The sequence below is a fragment of the Bombyx mori genome, chromosome 24 (assembly GCF_030269925.1).
Source record: "Bombyx mori chromosome 24, ASM3026992v2".
Taxonomy (NCBI): domain Eukaryota; kingdom Metazoa; phylum Arthropoda; class Insecta; order Lepidoptera; family Bombycidae; genus Bombyx; species Bombyx mori.
In genome coordinates, this window is record NC_085130.1 from 4,375,352 (window position 1) to 4,394,528 (window position 19,177).

At 39.1% G+C, this 19,177-nt stretch overlaps 1 protein-coding gene across 1 annotated transcript in view; it reads left to right on the forward strand.

Moving 5' to 3' along the window:
• The window catches only part of LOC101739354 (irregular chiasm C-roughest protein), a 107,102-nt gene that overhangs the window by 30,166 nt on the left and 57,759 nt on the right, over positions 1 to 19,177 (forward strand). Inside the window, exons 2-4 of the mRNA XM_038019886.2 lie at positions 2,157 to 2,492; positions 8,899 to 9,049; positions 11,746 to 11,826. Of these exons, the coding sequence (XP_037875814.1) occupies positions 2,190 to 2,492; positions 8,899 to 9,049; positions 11,746 to 11,826 (535 nt within the window). The 5' untranslated portion in view covers positions 2,157 to 2,189. The remainder of the gene's footprint in view (positions 1 to 2,156; positions 2,493 to 8,898; positions 9,050 to 11,745; positions 11,827 to 19,177) is intronic.

The window sequence follows — 19,177 nt, forward strand, 5'->3', positions numbered from 1 at the left end:
GGCTCCAGTAACCGCTTAGCACCAGATGGGCTGTGAGCTCCTCCCCCTATCCAAGCAATAAAAAAAAAGAATGGTAATGAATTGGTAGATATATGTATATAGATTTAGAGGTACAATAATGAAACTTCGAACTCGTGTTTTTAGTGAATGGCAGCGTTTGTTACTCGAAAAAGAACTCAATTATGTCGGAAATTAGCTCGCTTTTTGACATAAAATTAAATTCATTAATTAAACTAATATGATATTCTTCAATAAAAGTAATTTAAGTAGTGCCTCTGATTCCCGAAAACCCTAATTCATACCACGTCTACTATATTTTAAAATAAGAATTTACTTGAGAAAAACGTCCGCAAAAGAGGAAGTTTTAAAAAAGACATGTGTAATCCGGTATGTTTTGTCGCGTTTGTTCCTAACAACTAATCTAAAGCCCGAGAGAGATAGAGATATATATTCTTCATCCCGTTGCGCTGAGAATAACTCCTACTACAGTCACTGAAGTGTTAAAAATAAATATCTCTGCCCGTACTCAAGTTTAAATGCACATATTTCGCGCATGAGGTTTTTTTTTTATTGCCGTTGTAGGCAGACGAGCATACGGCCCACCTGATGGTGAGTGGTTACCGTCGCCCATGGACTTCAGTAATGCCAGGGGCAGAGCCAAGCCGCTGCCTACTTACTGCCTACTAGGTACTTAAAAGCTATTTGAAACTTTTTTCTAAACTTTTTCTCGTAATTTTCTAATTGGGTGATAAAAGGCATGTAAAGTGTAGTAGCGGAGCGTAGATATCACAGCGTGACCCACTTTGAGACATGAGGTCGAAATCTCAATTTTACTTTAAAACAGATCTCACTCTTTTCTCTCCTATCACTCTTCTCTCCCTCTCCTTCTCTCTTCGGAAAGCCTAACTGCTTGTCAGCGCAAAAAAGGCAGTATCGTAGGTGGCATTCAAATACTTGGGTAACCTTGGGAGTGGATGAAAACTGGACTGACTGTCTCTCTAACTGTTTCAAGAAACAATATTTTGACAAACAAAAATTCCTTCCTAAGCTGATGGTCTAAAGAGACCATGTCAGCATCGCCAGGGTAGTTGGTGAGCTCACGGGGCTCAAACCTGACGACGTTGCTAACACGAACCCTAGCAAGAGCCGTGCTTCGCAGAATCTACCACCGGATCGGAAAGGCGACCCACTGAGAAGATCCCTTCGTCGCAAGCGACGGGTTCGACGAGAACGATGACCGGTTTTGACAATACGGAGTCGTTGTCGAGTTTAGAACCGATAGTAACGCGATGAGTCTTACTCCATACCATTTCCTACAACTACGTGTATAAACTGCAGTTGAATTTACCGTCTTTTGCAACGATATAAAATGATTTATTCATGCACGCCTCATATACGAACAGCGTGTTTGTGTTTGTGCATCGCTTATGTAGTTATGAGACTTAAAAATACACTTCACGCTTAAATAATGCACACGCCTTTTCTAAGTCGACATTGTGTATCGTTCCGAGGTAATTTTGTTTGTTTTATCAATAACTAGCTTTTGCCCGCGACTCAGCCCGCGTGGAACTTTATACTTTGATATAACGCTAAGTTTTACGCCCCACTTCATTTACGTAGAAAGAGAAGATATTTTTGAATTATAGAATGTTGAGGAGCTATTTAGACCCCTACTTTGAAACATACTTTATTGGTGCACCATTTGTATTGGTCTTACCGTGATGTTATATAGCCTATGGCCTTTCTCAATAAATGGGCTGTTTTTTTTCTTTTTCTTTTTATTGCTAAGATGTGTGGACGAGCTCACAGCCCACCCGATATTAAGTGGTTACTGGAGCCCATAGACATCTACAACGTAAATGCGCCACCCACCTAGAGATATAAGTTCTAAGGTCTCAGTATAGTTACAACGGCTGCCCCACCCTTCAAGCCGAAACGCATTACTGCTTCACGGCAGAAACAGGCGGGGCTGTGGTACCTACCCGTGCAGCCTTACAAGAGGTCCTTCCACCAGTAATCCTTCCAGTGTCTAATACTGAAAGAATTTTTCAAAACGAGAATGTAATTCTGAAGATTAGCGCGTTCAAACAAACAAACTCTTCAGCTTTATAATATTAAGTATAGATTTACTTACGTACTTTTTAATATTGTTTCAGGTAAAGGACAGAGTAGAGAAGATTTGCAATAAAATGTGTTGTGAATATTCAAGATGGACGACGAATGGAAATTCGGATGGTGATTTCAAAATTCAAACAAAACTTGACGTAAATTGTAATCTAGAACATTCTATAAACAAAATGTGTTTTATTACGAAAGCGTGTAATAAACGATTGACGAGCAGATGCTGCAATACATTGTTCCTTTTGTTGAGGATATCGGGCTTTATGTCAGTTTTAGTGAAGCAATGGATGTTGTTTATCTTTTTTGTTAGTGTCAGTGCCAGTGTCAGTGCGTTTGGGGAGCAACGGTTCGCGCTAGAACCTCAAGATCAGGTGAGACATTTTTTTCTTACATTTAAGGGTTTTTTTAACTATCGGAGTTGAGCTTTAAACCCGCCCGACCTGAGTCCATAGATAACGTGAGGTCAGTATTAAAACTTACGAGAACTTTATCACTACAAATTACTCAATGTCTCAAGAAAGATTATTTTGACGTGACAACGTCTTATAATTCGATGGATCCGGCTGCACGCACGAAAAAACAAGACTGCGGCGCTACCTCACTATGAGGCGTTCCATTTAAGGCTTGAAGTGCAAGCGAGAGCGCGCAACGAGCGACAAAGAGGCACAATCGGCCTCCGCGTTCGGCAGCGTTCGACATCTGTCTCTCTCCTACTAGAGTGAGCGATGCATCCGCGTGGACAGCTGCTATACAATAATACATTTACATGTTTTCGTCAAGTATGAAGTTCAGTGAAAAGTGAATGTGGTGTCAATTGTTTATAGCAACGATAATTGCGAGAACTGAAAAATGAAACCATTCCATCAGTATTTTCTTATGACGTTGTCACGTTCAACTATCGTCAGTAAGCCGACTTTACAGACAACCGATTTTTTTTATTTAACACAACGCATCCTACTCCGTACGATTTCTCTGGTGGTACGAATGGATGGCGACATTCACGTTGTGTGCGTACTTCAAGCAAGAAAGCACTTTAAGCTAGATGGGCTGTAAGTTCGTTCAGACATCCACGACATGAAATAAAATAAAATCCCTTTTAGTTTTTTGTATATCACACGAAGTCCCACTGGTCCAATTAAATTAAGACGATATTGGACTTCATCACCAATCCACCGCGGACAGGAATGAATGGAGGGATATGGTCTGAACTAAAATTCTCCGTAAAGGTCACGACCCTCAAAACTGAGGAACAAGATGTAAAGAGGAGGAGGTTTTTTTTTATTTTTATTTATTACTTATATGGGTGGACGAGCTCACAGCCCACCTGGTGTTAAGTGGTTACTGGAGCCCATAGACATTTACAACGCAAATGCGCCACCCACCTTGAGATATAAGTTCTAAGGTCTCAGTATAGTTACAACGGCTGCCCCACCCTTCAGGCCAAAACGCATTACTGCTTCACGCCAGAAATAGGCGGGGTGGTGGTACCTACCCGTGCGGACTCACATGAGGTCCTACCACCAGTACAAGGATATGAAACAAACTCTGATAAAAATCTTGTTCGTTTCTGCTATACATGACTGATCGGAAATCAAATACGCCTCTAAATTGTTTCCCAAATTTCCGGGCCAGAGTTCCACTTACCCAACTGCGTTACCAATAAACCACCGGGCAATCCTATTCATCCGGATTACAAACAAAACGCTTCGAATCAAATCAATACCGACTGTATTTTCTCTTGCTCTACTAATTAAAACAATGCAATTGCGATCCGCGATAAGTGCTTTATGCTTATACTGTTTTCGGGACGTATTTGTAAATTAATTTCGGATTTGTGTTTTATTATTATTTACTCCGGTGTCCACTTAACACCAGATGGGCCGTGATCTTGTCGATCAATCTTAGCTATAGTAAAAAACAAGATCACTGTTCCACCCCATAATTTTCATGAAAAAATTCCGTCTAATATCCTACGTAAAATGTTTTCGGAAACAGAATTGAGACGTGTGTATTTCCGATGAGAACGTTCAATGAAAGCTATTTTTATCAGTTTAGATATGCAAACTAGTTTATCTTCCACAAAGCGTTAGATTATGCCAAATATCAGTAAGCAATACATGATGGATGTGTGATGTCTTAGCGCTAAATATTTCAGCTAGTCGCATAGTGAAGACATTGTATTCTTTGCAATTATGTTTCCCGCAACGACGACTCTTTGCTGATGTGTAACGCTAATGTCTAGAATAAAACTGAACCGTGAAATTCACATTAAAACAAACGCTAACTGCATGTGGCGTCATTTTATCAAAACATTGCTAGTTGATAACTAATTTTGTAATTAAAAGTCGCGTATGTTATTATAAACAAAACAAAAACTTAGATAAAGCTCATGCGAACCCTTATCTTCTCCATATTCTTGTACGCTTCTGAGACGTGGACCCTCAAGGCCCGTACCCGATCGAGAATTGAGGCATTTGAAATGTGGTGTTGGCGCAAAATGTTGGGCGTATAATGGACGGAGCGCCGAACAAATGTGTCAATTCTCGAGGAGCTAAACGTCAAGATCCGTCTATTTACGATCTGTATGCAGCGTCTCCTCAAGTACTTCGGACATGTGATCCGACGAAATCCTGACAACTTGGAAAAACTAATAGTTGTAGGTCACGTGGAAGGAAAGAGAAGTCGAGGAAGATTGCCAACCAGGTGGACGGACATTGTCAAGGAGGCCACAAACACCAGCGTCCCGGGTGCCATTAAGCAGGCCGAATGCAGGCAACATTGGAGGAAGCTGGTGCAAAAACTAGACCAAGGTGGTCACGACCTTCAGTAATGAGGAAGCGACGTAGAAGAAGAAGAAGATGTTATTGTAAATATAATGTCGCACAATATTCAAATGTCGACGAATAGCACTTTAGTCATTCGCGACCACGAATACTGTAAAGGATTCGAAGCGTTGGAAGTTCTGTAAGAAATAAATAACTGTGTTATGGGTATTAGAGACTGACATACATACTTACATAGATAATAAACAAGCAAACTTCATCATACGAATGTTTGCCCGTTGCGAAAATCGAACCCACGACCATCAGCGCTAACTAGCGCACCACCGAGTCAGTCTAAATAGAAAAACCCGACATTAATTCGCAAAAGTAGTTTTAATTTACGTGTTCCCGAAACCAAAGACAAAGTACATACCTCATTAATTTTAATTACTAAATTTAAAAAAAAACACGTGTGGCATTCGGAGACTGCCGCGGTAAAGCTATTATTGCATAGCATTTTGTACCAAATTATGCAATTATAAATCGACAATAATAATTTAATATTAAAACAACAATAAAATAAGACCACTCTATATTTATAAATATTAACAAAAGCAGAACATTAACTGTCCCCTTCACACTCATAACCTAGACCGCGCGAGGGAGAGATGGGCAGACTTTTCATGATGTGTATGCGGCAGTGCGACGTCACGCCGCGTGCTTATTCACAAACACTACACAAGCGCAACTTGTGAATGTGTGGAATGCGAGCTACATAGTAGGCTTAGTGGGGGTGTCAGGTTATTTTCGTTACGGAATTTCTTTATTCAGTCGCCGCGCTCAAGGCCCGCGATAAAATCTATGCAATAGCATAAAAAAAACGATGATATGACATCAAAATACTCGGCTAATCTTTAATGGTTCAAAACAATAGGCAACTGAAAGGTTGTTTATTATTATTTATTTGGACTACTCCGCTCTTCAAATATAGACAAATGTTGGATAATACCAAAGGTTTTCTGATTCCTCTCCTGACCGATCTGCATTAAATTAAATTCGTCGAGAATTTCATTGGCAAGCGTTATATTAATCAGTTTTGTGTATTATTGAAGCATTCTGAACAAGGGAACGTATAATCTCTGTTTTCCATTTGTATTTGGTTACTAAATAAACATTTTGAAATTGTTAGCCGCGTATCGCAGATCGTGTTAAGAGATAAACAATGATTTTGGGTTTTATTTATCTCTCCTTATTTTTCATGTATTATTGTATAGCAGCTGTCCACGCGGATGCATCGCTCACTCAAGTAGGAGAGAGACAGATGTCGAACGCTGCCGAACGCGGAGGCCGATTGTGCCTCTTTGTCGCTCATTGCGCGCTCTCGCTTGCATTTCAAGCCTTAAATGGAACGCCTCAGAGTGAGGTAACGCCGCATTAGTCATGTTTTTTTTTGCGTGCAGCCGGCTCCACTAATTATAAGACGTTGTCACGTCAATGATAAAAATAGACAATTTACACGGCCTTGTGCAATATTGCGAATCCAGATAGCCCCAGCTATTTCAGTAGCGAAGTGATCTTGCATTCTAGCTTTGGGAATAGGACAGTATCTATACTAATATTATAAAGCTGAAAAGTTTGTTTGTTTGAACACGCTAAGATCAGGAACTACTAGTCCGATTTGAAAAATTATTTTAGAGTTAGATAGCCTATTTATTGAGGAAGGCAATAGACCTGAAGGCAATATCATCATGAGACGAATACAAGTAGTACCAATAAAGAATGTTTCAAAATATTTTCACTTTCTACGTTAATGAAGTGGGGGGTAAAATTTAGTGCTATTCTAAAGTAGCTATTCCACGCGGACGGAGTCGCGGGCAAAAGCTAGTCTTTTATATATGAGACATCGAGAACTAGTTCCTAGTGAGCATTTAACGCCAATTTGGTGCTCACCCATTACTGCTGACGATACCGCCAATAATATAGCGTCCTTTACCAATTTTGCGAGCGACTTTTTCTTTTACCACGGAAGTTGCACGGAAGTCGTCGTGGCCTTGAGGATAAGACGTCCGGTGCATACGTGTTGAGCGATGCACACCGATGTTCGAATCTCAGGCGAGTACCAATTTTTGTAATGAAATACGTACTCCACAAATGTTCACGATTGACTTCCACGGTGAAGGAATAACATCGTGTAATAAAAATCAAACCCGCAAAATTATAATTTGCGTAATTACTGGTAGGACCTCTTGTGAGTCCGCACGGGTAGGTACCACCACTCTGCCTATTTCAGCCGTGAAGCAGTAATGCGTTTCGGTTTGAAAGGTGGGGCAGCCGTTGTAACTATAGCTTACTATGCTTAGTTGTAACTATGCTTAGTTTGCCTTTGCAGTCCGTTGGTACGTACCTTCCGAATTTATACCAACATTTTTCTGTCTTAATTTCCAGGGAAAACTTGAGAAGCTTGTTGTGGTAAATATTTACTCGTCACAGAAAAGGATACCAAGGAGTTTTTAATATAATACCTTACGTTGCCGTCATTGCCTTACGTTTTCCGGATATTCTAATGTTACTACGAATCATATTTTGTAATGTTAATATTAAATCCGTTAAGAAGGAAAAAATATTGACCTCTTTTAATCGTGTTCCGCGCGCAAATATTTGGCGTAATCGACGATGGCTCGCGCGGTGTACTTAATAAAAGTTACTTAATCATCAGAGATGTCGGCTTAGGTGCAAGTAATTCCCAAAGCAGCCATGCTCGTCGGGTCAGCAGAGTTACGTACAACCATCCCAACTATTTATACAATTTGTTTTCACAGTATCATACCTACAAGTGGAAAATGCTATAAATTTGTTTATACATTTCAGTAAAAAGCACTTAAAAATTGAGTAGGTACATTTTTAATCGACTTAAAAAAGAGGAGTGTTTTTGATTCGGCTCTATTTTTTGCTGCGTGTCAATTCAGAACCTGTTTATATGTTTACTAGCTGACCCGGGAGACTTTGTAGTGCCTCAATCGATAAATAAATTGTATAAAATAAACTTAAAACAAACAAAAGAAATCTGTCCGATGGGGTACACATCAAATGAAAAACAATATTGTTATTTTTATTTAATTCCGAGCATTTTCATATTTATCTACCTTTTAAACCTTCTCTGGACTTCCACAAATAATTCAAGACCAAAATTAGCCAAATCGGTCCAGCCATTCTCGAGTTTTAGCGAGACTAACGAACAGCAATTCATTTTTATATATATACTTATAGATAGATATAGATTTGAAAACTGATGCTTATCATGTGGTCCCATTTAAATTTTATTAAAATCTGGCCAGATCTACTGACGATGCTTTTAGGTAACTCAAGCACCGGTTATCGTTCTTGTCGAACCCGTCACTTGCGACAAAGAGCTCGGCGAGTAAATTAACCCACAGACACAGCCCACTGAGTTTCTCGCCGGATCTTCTCAGTGGGTCGCGTTTCCGATCCGGTGGTAGATTCTGCGAAGCAATGCTCTTGCTAGGGTTAGCGTTAGCAACGTCGTCAGGTTTGAGCTCCGTGAGCTCATCTAGCTATTAGGTAGGAAAAAAAGGGATTCTGCGATTTTCACTGCGCATTTTACTGCGCTTGCCAGTTATACAACCACCCCGCCTATTTCCGCCGTGAAGCAGTAATGCGTTTCGGTTCGAAGGGTGGGGTAGCCGTTGTAACTATACTGAGACCTTAGAACTTATATCTAGGTGGGTGGCGCATTTACGTTGTAGATGTCTATGGGCTCCAGTAACCACTTAACATCAGGTGGGCTGTGAGCTCGTCCATCTACTTAAGCAATAAATAAATAAAACCTTAATAATGCATAATATATTTAATTCACTTTGACTGCATTGATGATATTGTAATTTGATTTTGTTGAAGTTCTTTTTCTTTTCCATAAAAAATGTTGTATTATAAATTTATTGTACTACGTCTCAACTCGTTTGGACCGTGAAAATAACGTAACATTATTTTTTTTCAGACCGCCATATTAGGTTCCAGAGTGATCCTTCCGTGCAGAGTTGAGGAGAAGGCTGGGCAACTTCAGTGGACTAAGGATGACTTTGGACTCGGTACACACCGCCATCTGGCCGGATACGAGCGCTACAAAATGATTGGCAGCGACGAAGAAGGTGGGTTTTGACAGTACAGTGCGCTGATAAAACAGTGCTTGGTGCTTGCAAGCTATACCAAACAAAACCAAAAGTGTCTTTGGCCACTTTGGTCTCGGCTTTTTTACTGGTGGTAGGACCTCTTGTGAGTCAGCACGGGTAGGTACCACCGCCCCGCCTGTTTCTGCCGTGAAGCAATAATGCGTTTTGGTTTGAAGGGTGGGGCAGCCGTTGCAACTATACTAAGACCTTAGAACTCATATCTCAAGGTGGGTGGCGCATTTACATTGTAGATGTCTATGGGCTCCGGTAACCACTTAAAATCAGATGGGCCGTAAGCTCGTCCATCCATCTAAGCTATAAAAAAAACGTATTCACCGAAGTTCCTATATTTTTAAAAAGGTTAGGCATCAGTGGACTATTTTTTTAAAATTACAATTCCTACCAAAAGTCTTTCCCGAGCTAAGACTTATCCTATGATTTGTGGTTGCCGTAAACTTACATGTACGAGACAAGAGCGCTCAAAACTCAAAAATTATCATTCAAAGAGACACCAGCTCTAGCCGGTTGACGAACTTGAAATGCGTAGTACATTAGCCACGGTAACTAAATATTACGCGAATCGTAGATATATTATTGAACTAGCAACCCGCCCTCGCTTCGCTTCGGAAAGATTACATTTTATTATTGATAGCTGAGTCCCGCAATGTAACCCGCGGTTATTGACGGTACCGCGAGTGACGCCGCGAGGCGAAGCTAGTCTAAAAAAAGGAGCCTAAGTTACAGTTACTGTCAGTGAAAGTCCCGTCAAAATCGGTCCAGCCGTTCCAGAGATTAGCCGGAACAAACAGACAGACAGACAAAAATTGTAAAAAATGTTATTTTGGTGTATGTACCGTATGCATGAATATGCATGTAGTAAAAAGCGGTTGTTTCAATATTACAAACAGACGCTCCGATTTTATTTATATGTATAGATATACAAATTTCGAAATGGGCACATGTCGCATATTTTGTCAAATACGTTTTTTCATGTACATGTAGTTTTGAGGCTTACCTACACCCATTTTATAATAATTCCAGTAATTTCCAATTGCTAATTAAGTAACACTAAAATATATTATCTCAAAAGTTATTATTTTAAATTTTACACTGCTTTAGAAAATAATCAGTTTTTTTTTTCATTTCCTGAACATTTTATATTTTCGGAGATGTGCCCTTTTCGAAATTGCATATTCAATTAAAAGTAAATTTACGATTTAATCTCTCGTTTATGATATTATCATTATATTATCATATCCGATGTTTCGAATACTATATTTCGATTTTTGGGAGTAGTTTAAACTTTTGAGCGCCGTCGATAGATCGATTCTCTATTAATACGTATAAAGTGCGAAGCGTCGGAATACCGACTATCATTATAGGTGTCGACCTGTACGGACGTATGTATAACGTTTTTAATTGAAAAATAACATTTATAAATAACAATTTCAAATTATTTTACTGTCGATTGAGCATTAATTTTTGTATTTTTTAAATTCTAATTTTTTATAAGGTAGCTTTTTTCAAAAATCCTTTTGGCAATTTATGCAAAATATGTAAAAATAAACTCAGCACTAAAAGGGTTAAATTAGTTTGAATTATGTTAATAGGATGTTATTTTGAAGAGATTTGTAAAGAAGCGCTTCGCACCATCGCTCAACAAATGTTCACGATTGACTTCCACGGTGAAGGAATAACATCGTGTAATAAAATCAAACCCGCAAAATTATAATTTGCGTAATTACTGGTGGTAGGACCTCATGTGAGTCCGCACGGGTAGGTACTACCGCCGCGCCTATTTCTGCCGTGAAGCAGTAATGCGTTTCGGCTTCAAGTGTAACTATACTGAGACCTTACAACTTATATCTCAAGGTGGGTGGCGCATTTACGTTGTAAATGTCTATGGGCTCCAGTAACCACTTAACGCCAGGTGGGCTGTGAGCTCGTCCACCTATCTAAGCAATAAAAAATAAAATAAAAAACACGCGACTCAATGATCTGTTCGAATATTATTCTTATAAATCCCGCGTTTAAATAGCATAGGGAGAGTCTTTGCGAGTCTGCAGCAAAACCGCAGATTATTTAAGTCTAGTTGCGCCGCTGCATTCCGAGGGGAACGATGATCTGTCGATATTTTTAGTATGACTAGCATCTGACATAGGGACTTTGTTTTGTTTCGAGAATGTTCTGAGCAGGCAGCAGTTTTTTTTATTGCCCTTGTAGGCAGACGAGCATACGGCCCACCTGATGGTGAGTGGTTACTGTCGCCCATGGACTTCAGCATTGCCAGGGCAGAGCCAAGCCGCTGCCTACCGCTTAATACTCTCCAGAAGCCTTGTTTGAAGAAGGACATGTCATAGCGTTCGGGAAACACCGTAGAGGGGAGCTCATTCCATAGCCGGATGGTACGTGGTAAAAAATACCTCTGGAAACGCACTGTGGATGACCGCAGTGGCTCCAAGTAGTATGAATGAACTCTAGCCCGGTGGCGGGCGGTGCGATGGTAAAAACGAGATGTCGGTATCATCGATTATTACGATTAGATATTACGATTTACATATTCGTACAGATAAAATGAAGCAACCTCTAATCAAATCTCTGGAAACGAACCTGAGAAAATACGATTTCTATGATATTAATTTTTTGCTCATCATCCATTACTGATCTTGTTATAGGCGACTACTCGTTGGACATCAGAGAAGTTACGCTGGATGACGACGCAGCATATCAATGCCAAGTTAGCTCTGGACCGAGGGGTAAGTTCTCAATATTATAACAAAAGTTTGGCCCATTATAAATAAGCGATATCAAAGTTACACTTTATTCGGCTTTTTGTCTTTCCGCTCATATCCACCAATTGCCGAAAGAGATAGTGCGATGCAATATTACCAAGTTATTACATGTTGATTCACGATTTCCTTTTCAAGGCGTGATTGATAGGCCATAGTGCTATAGTTGATAAATAAAAACCCAACATCATCCTATTTAATTATAAACTGTGAATTTAATATTTATAAGTCGAAGCCCAAAATTATCGTGGCTTAAGGGATAATATGCCCAGTGAATTCAAATTCAGTGATCCGCGTATAGCGGTTTCGAATTCCGCAGCCAGGTGTACATACCTATTAGTTGTTGAATGGCTACTATCACATCATGAAGACTCTGCATCTAGACACATGGAGTTGAAAATATATCAAATGTATTGTACAACGACTGCTTCACCCTTCAAATTGGGACACTTGAGTGTTTCGCTGCAGAAAGATACAGAATGACGATACTTAATCATGTGACCTCAGAATACGCCCTACATCCAGTTTATTTTCGGTCCTGGGCTATGAGAAGCTGATTGGGAAACATGTAAATATACACATATAGATATTAAATAGCCAGAAAAAGACCATATAAACATATTCGTCATGCGAATTACTCCCCGAAGTGGAAATCGCGGCCACCGAATTAATTACCAGAAATTAGCGTACATATAATTATGTTGAAGCACAATTTATCATTGATCGTCGCCAGATTCAGAAGATTCAGGTCCACTAGGTCTATCAACAAAGCCCCCAAGATAACACTGTTTTCTTGAAATACAAACGTCAAACCCAATTTCGTTCGCAATATTGCATTTCCAGTATTGTTCTGTGGCACAACGCGTCTAATCTAAACATATTCCATGCCTTTGAGTAAAGGCTTTGTGCTCCGTAGTATAGACAGGTCTATGACTGCAAAAGCTTCTGATCGAGGATCGAATGTGGCATCTTTAGTTTTTGTCATTGAAGGCAGACGGTCACTCTAATGGGCTGTGGACGTTCTGGTATGTATTAAGGCAGTATACATTCCAATTAGTATTACTTAAATCAATAATTGGGCTCGTTCACAGTGGATTTCTAGAGATCTTTTTACAACCTGGGTCTAGGATGGTCTAGTTTCAACGGTGTTGTGGAGTGCCATAGAATTGTCTTGGTAACAATTCTAAGTGCTAGGCAGTGGCTCAGCTGTGCCGTTGGCATTGCTGTTTCCTATGAGCTTTGGTGACCACTTTCAATTAGGGAACTCCTATTTGCATAGTTTTAAAGATCCTCCTCGCGTCGGTTTCCTCATTACTGAGGGTCGTGACTCCTCTGCTCCATCAGTTTTTCTCGTACGATTACCCTCTATCCGCTGCGATCCTTAGCTTCATGAAGGGCATTGTGGAAGTTAATGTTCAGAGAAGATCGTATTTGGTCCGACCATCTCGTGGGACTGCGTCCTCTGGGACGTTTGCCATCTACCTTGCCTATTTTAAAGATAACGATCCAAAAAAAAAATTTGTAAAAAGTACATGTCACATCCATAGTTTTTCATTTCCTACTCCAGGTTCCGTCAATGGCGCATCCTTTATTTTACCTGGTATCGAAGACGTTCGATTGAGAAATGTGGCTTATTCCTTGTATGGAACAACTGCAATCCGCCTCCAGTGTAACCACTAATGCAATGTTCCAGTCTTTTAATGAAATAATTCTTTCTAAAACAGAAAAAAACTGATGAGTTTCTTTAAGTTATGAAAAAAATAAAGTCCTTATTTTTGTCAAGAATTATCGACAGTCATAATGTGTTCATAATTATTATCTTATTGAATAATAATAACTTATTAGAATTTTTCCTTTGAAAATATTTTAGCAGTAATGAGATACCGTCTCATAATTAATTTTATTATTATTTGGAGACATTTATTTGCTTCTATATTCTTTATAGCATTAAATAAATTTAGGAAAAAAAAAGAAGATAGATAAAAAATATGTTATTTATTACTATGAATATTTAAACAACATAACAGATCATATGATGTTTAGTGTTCTCTGGAGTCAACCTAATGGAAAGCCGCTACGCATCATGAGATCAGTCTCAAATTGTATTGAAGAAAATAGCACCCTTCACATCGGAATGCATTACCGCTTCTGCCATGCCATGAGCTCACAATTGACTCTCTCTTCAATCGGTCCCTTATTACTGAGGATCGTGACTCCATCCGATACCGTCAACCAGCTGTCTCCATCGATCCCGTTGGTGGAGTGAGTCGCTGACAGGTATTTTCAGTTCCTCCGCTATTTGGTCCGACCATCATTTGGAACCTCTACCCCTAGGCCTTTTTCCCTCGATTTTACCGGTCACCGCAAGGCGTTCCAAATTGCTGGCGTCCCTGCGTGCAACATGACCAAAATACCGCAATATTCGTTGTAGACAGGTTGTGGATAGACGTTGAGTCTTTTCTATTTTTAGCTGCTTGAGAATAGAGATGTAGCTGCGGCGGGCCGTCCATGGTATTCGTAGCATATATGGGCGCAAACGCCACTATTGGCAATAATTAACATAATAATATATAGTATAGTTTATTCTACGTAATTTTTTATTTATTATTAGCAAGATGAAACTGTTATTCTACCATATTTAATAATTAGCAGACACTGTTGTGATCTTAAGATGTTCAGAATATGTTTAATGTTTATATTATTGTTTAAAAACACAAATGCTTGTATAAATAATTAAATATGAATAAAGCATAAATATTAATAATAATTTATATTATAATTAACAGTAATAAAGTAATTAAGTATTGTAATTGTTATGCAATGATGTTGTTGGCGCCATCTATTATTAGGCTGGATAATAGCAATATTAGTTTATATTAGTTAAAAGTAATTTATGTAAAATAAATTAAAGTCAGAGTCATGTAAAAATCTACAGCTGGTGGTAGGACCTCTTGTGAGTCCGCGCGGATAGGTATCACCGCCCTGCCTATTTCTGCCGTAAAGCAGTAATGCGTTTCGGTTTGAAGGGTGGGGCAGCCGTTGTAACTATACTTGAGACCTTAGAACTTATATCTCAAGGTGGGTGGCGCATTTACATTGTAAATGTCTATGGGCTGCGGTAACCACTTAACACCAGGTGGCCTGTGAGCTCGTCCTCACATCTAAGCAATAAATAAAAAAAATTAAAAATCACTAAAATGTGTATTGTGAATATTAAGCCATATTTTGTGAATTGTTTCGCAGTAATTACATTTGTTTGTATAAAAGAAGTTGTAGTTGCTATAACCATCACAAAATGGCTAATTGTCTAAGAACTAAGACGTGGCTTTTTGTAATAAACAAATAATGTTAAAGTTTTATAGAATTGTATTGTATTTTCATTTTAAAAGAACTTATGTGTGATCCTGGCTTAAGGCCGACAGCACAATTAACTCAATTACCATTAAAATATAACTGAATGTACACTATCGTATCCGTGATTGGATATCTAGTGGGTTCACGGTAGATAGGTATCAAATATTTCATTACGAACTTACTCTAATTAAGTTCGCTCGGCAAAGCTCTCTTTTGTTTCCTTTGCGGGCATATCACTCTGTTTATATCGTGTTTCTAGTCGCAGGGGTGTCGCACGAAAATAAATGCAGCGTTTATTTTAAGCTGTCACATGTGTGCGGGAGGTGTCTTTGATGAAGGGAGCCGGTTAGGGTTGTCAGTTAGAAATATGTAAGTGATAATTGTATTTTTTTTGCATGAGTGACTGAGAGACTTCTCGATTCGCTTGGCGTTAAGCTACCGAAGGCCATAGATATCACAAATTCTAAATAATATAGCAACCTTCCCGTCTTTCCCTTCCTTCCCAAAAATTGCTTCGATACTTTTATTTTAATTAAAAAAATGTTTATCATAAATTTGTACTGAGACTATGGTATGTTGAGATTATTACATACGTCCATTTTGGTTATAGTACAATGATTGATTTGATAGAGTGGCCTTATTCCTGGGCTCGGTATTAGTCTTCTACCATTTAAATTCGGGTTTGGTCTTCAATGGTACAACGACTTAAATATTTCACAAAACTGACCACGGACAACCCTACACGGCGACCCTTAATTACATCTCAAATAAGATCCTCTCCCTATGACACGCTCAATTCAGAAGAAATACACCGTTAAACAACCGAAACATTTGGCGTTACTGTGGACGCTTATCATTTCTACATCTACTCCAATGTTTCAATGTTCAATGGCTTCGTATTTCTTACCTACCAGCCGTGAAAGTAGTATGGAAGTAATACAGTTTTCTTATTACCATTTTTTATTTATTTACGAGGTGAAAACTCGCATTCATATACCCTGCACTGACAAAAAGGTAAGAGCGGACAACGCAAAAATTTGTAGTGGAAGTTTGAAGAGTCTGCGATCAATGAACACAATCACGTGACAATTTTTCTAATGAAATACTTACTTAGCAAATGTTCACGATTGACTTCCACGGCGAAGGAATAACATCGTGTAATAAAAATCAAACCCGCAAAATTATAATTTGCGAAATTACTGGTGGCAGGACCTCTTGTGAGTCCGCGCGGGTAGGTACCACCATTCTGCCTGTTTCTGCCGTGAAGCAGTAATGCGTTTCGGTTTGAAGGGTGGGGCAGCCGTTGTAACTATACTGTGACCTTAGAACTTATATCTCAAGGTGGGTGGCACAGCAGGTGGGCTGTGAGCTCGTCCACCCATCTAAGCAATTAAAAAAAAATCTGTATACTACAGACGACTATATTTGATTATAACCTTCTGTTTTCACTGATCCAATTATACAATACCCAAAAAGTTATAGCTTTCGAAGAATTTTCTTTAACCTGTACATCCTGGTTCTATCAAGCTACGAACGTCGAAATTTAAACAGAGAAATTCTATGTACAAATTCACACTTCACACACATACACACACTTTTAGAATATTCTTGACGTCCGCGAACGTAGCTGACGACTTACATTGCCATCTTTATTTCACGTACAATTTAAGATATGCTATTTTCGGTTCACACTCATTTGGCCTGACACAAATTATCTGTCATATCGCACGTCTGCGTAATATCAACCCACGCAAAAAGCATCTCACATTTTCCGTTCAACGTTATAGAAAATTACAATACCTCTTCGCGATACTCTCAGTACCTACAATGAATTCGAAGAATTTCTAAAGATATCTGCAGAAAAATCGTGAGGAAAGAGCACGTGACCGAATTCATTGATTTTTAGTGAGTAGAAGGACCGAAGCCATGCATAGACTAGGCAATATTCTTTGGAAACCTTACGACTGGTCGCAATTACGCGAGTAAAGGGCCCAAGCGTGTCAATGGACTGCGATCCCAGACAACGAAGTTGAAGGTTTTGACAGCTTAAGTACGCATCTGCAATTAATCACTTACAGAGTTTTTTTTATTTATTGCTTAGTTGGGTGGTCAAGCTCACAGCCCACCTGATGTTAAGTGGTTACTGGAGCCCATAGACATCTACAACGTAAATGCGCCACCCACCTTGAGATATAAGTTCTAAGGTCTCAAGTATAGTTACAACGGCTGCCCCACTCTTCAAACCAAAACGAATTACTGCTTCACGGCTGAAATAGGCAGGGCGGTGGTACCTACCCACGCGGACTCACAAGAGATCCCACCATCAGTAATTACGCAAATTATAATTTTACAGGTTTGACTTTTATTATACGATGTTATTCCTTCACCGTGGAAGTTAATCGTGAATATTTGTTGAGTTATATCATTAGAAAAATTGGTACCCACCTGAGATTCGAACACCGGTGCATCGTTCAACACGTATGAACCGGACGTCTTATTTTTTAGGCCACGACGACTTCAAAAAGTTTTAAAATATCTGTTTACATTTCGACTTTTCGTAAAAATAGTATCATTTTTTGCGATTTGAAAATTAGTAATGCCAATATAAATCAATTTCATTTCGGTACGATTTCCGGCTAATGTTATTTAATCTGCGAGCATCCGTTATCTTTACTACCTATCTGTCAAAGTATGAAACACCTGATGCCGTAGCCGCATTGAATTCTTGTACAAAACTTAGTACAACCGTTAATTGTACAAAACAAAAGAACAACGATTCGGCCATGAGAAAAGTCCGAGTTTCTAGGAAAGAAAAATCTACGTTTGTCGGCGCTTACGAACGCAAACACCCCACAAATTGTCAAACCACAACCGCTGTGCTGGAATCTATACGTCGGGCTAATGCACGAGTGACAGCGATAGCCAAAGAGATTCAGTATTTTGCACTTATTCATTACTAGCGACCCGCCCTCGCTTCGCTTCGGAAAATGTAATTTATTATTGTTTTCTCCACTATTTAATGGATGTTATTATACATATAAACCGTCCTCTTCAATCACTCTATCTATTAAAAAAAACCGCATCAAAATCCGTTGCGTAGTTTTAAAGATTTAAGCATACATAGGGACAGACAGATATAGGGACAGAGAAAGCGACTTTGTTTTATACTATGTAGTGAAGATAATAATCTTAATATAAACTACATGATCCAATTGAAATTTACAATAACCTGAATCATATTCACGTGTAGCCTTCATTTGTTATTTGCGTGTGTGGCGCAATACTACTTCTACAAGAGGTTGTTTTTTTATAATAAATAAATATACTATATTTAATAACGATCACGCCACGTTAACTGGTCCCGTGCTAAGTTCGTAAAGAACTTGTGTTACAGGTACCAGATAACGGAAATATATGTAAGATTTTTATTATACACATACATATATATAATATACACCCATAACAATGGAAAAGACATTTTATATTTATCATACATATATCTTCCCTTGGCGGGATTCAAACCCGCAACCCTGCACAAGGTGTAGTGGCCATGTTACTTACCACTACACCAGACGGCCAGTAGGTTTACAACAGGATCGCCCAGTTAGCTTTTTGGTAATGTTAATGTCATAGGCAAAGGCTACGCTAGAGTCACAGTTTCATCTGTCAAAAACATTGCGATTTTGTAGGCCTACTGCCCTCGTACTTGATTCAATTAATCTATACACCAAACCATTATTTCTTAGGACGAAGCGGTTTATTTATATAGAGAACCGGGAATAACCATGACCTACGTGGCGTTAGCGATCATTTGTAGCCATAAAAACCAGAAAGGTGTCGTTAAAATATTTTCAAATCTTTAAGTCGAGGAAGATTGCCAACCAGGTGGACGGACATTGTCAAGGAGGCCACAAACACCAGCGTCCCGGGCGCCATTAAGCAGGCCGAATGCAGGCAACATTGG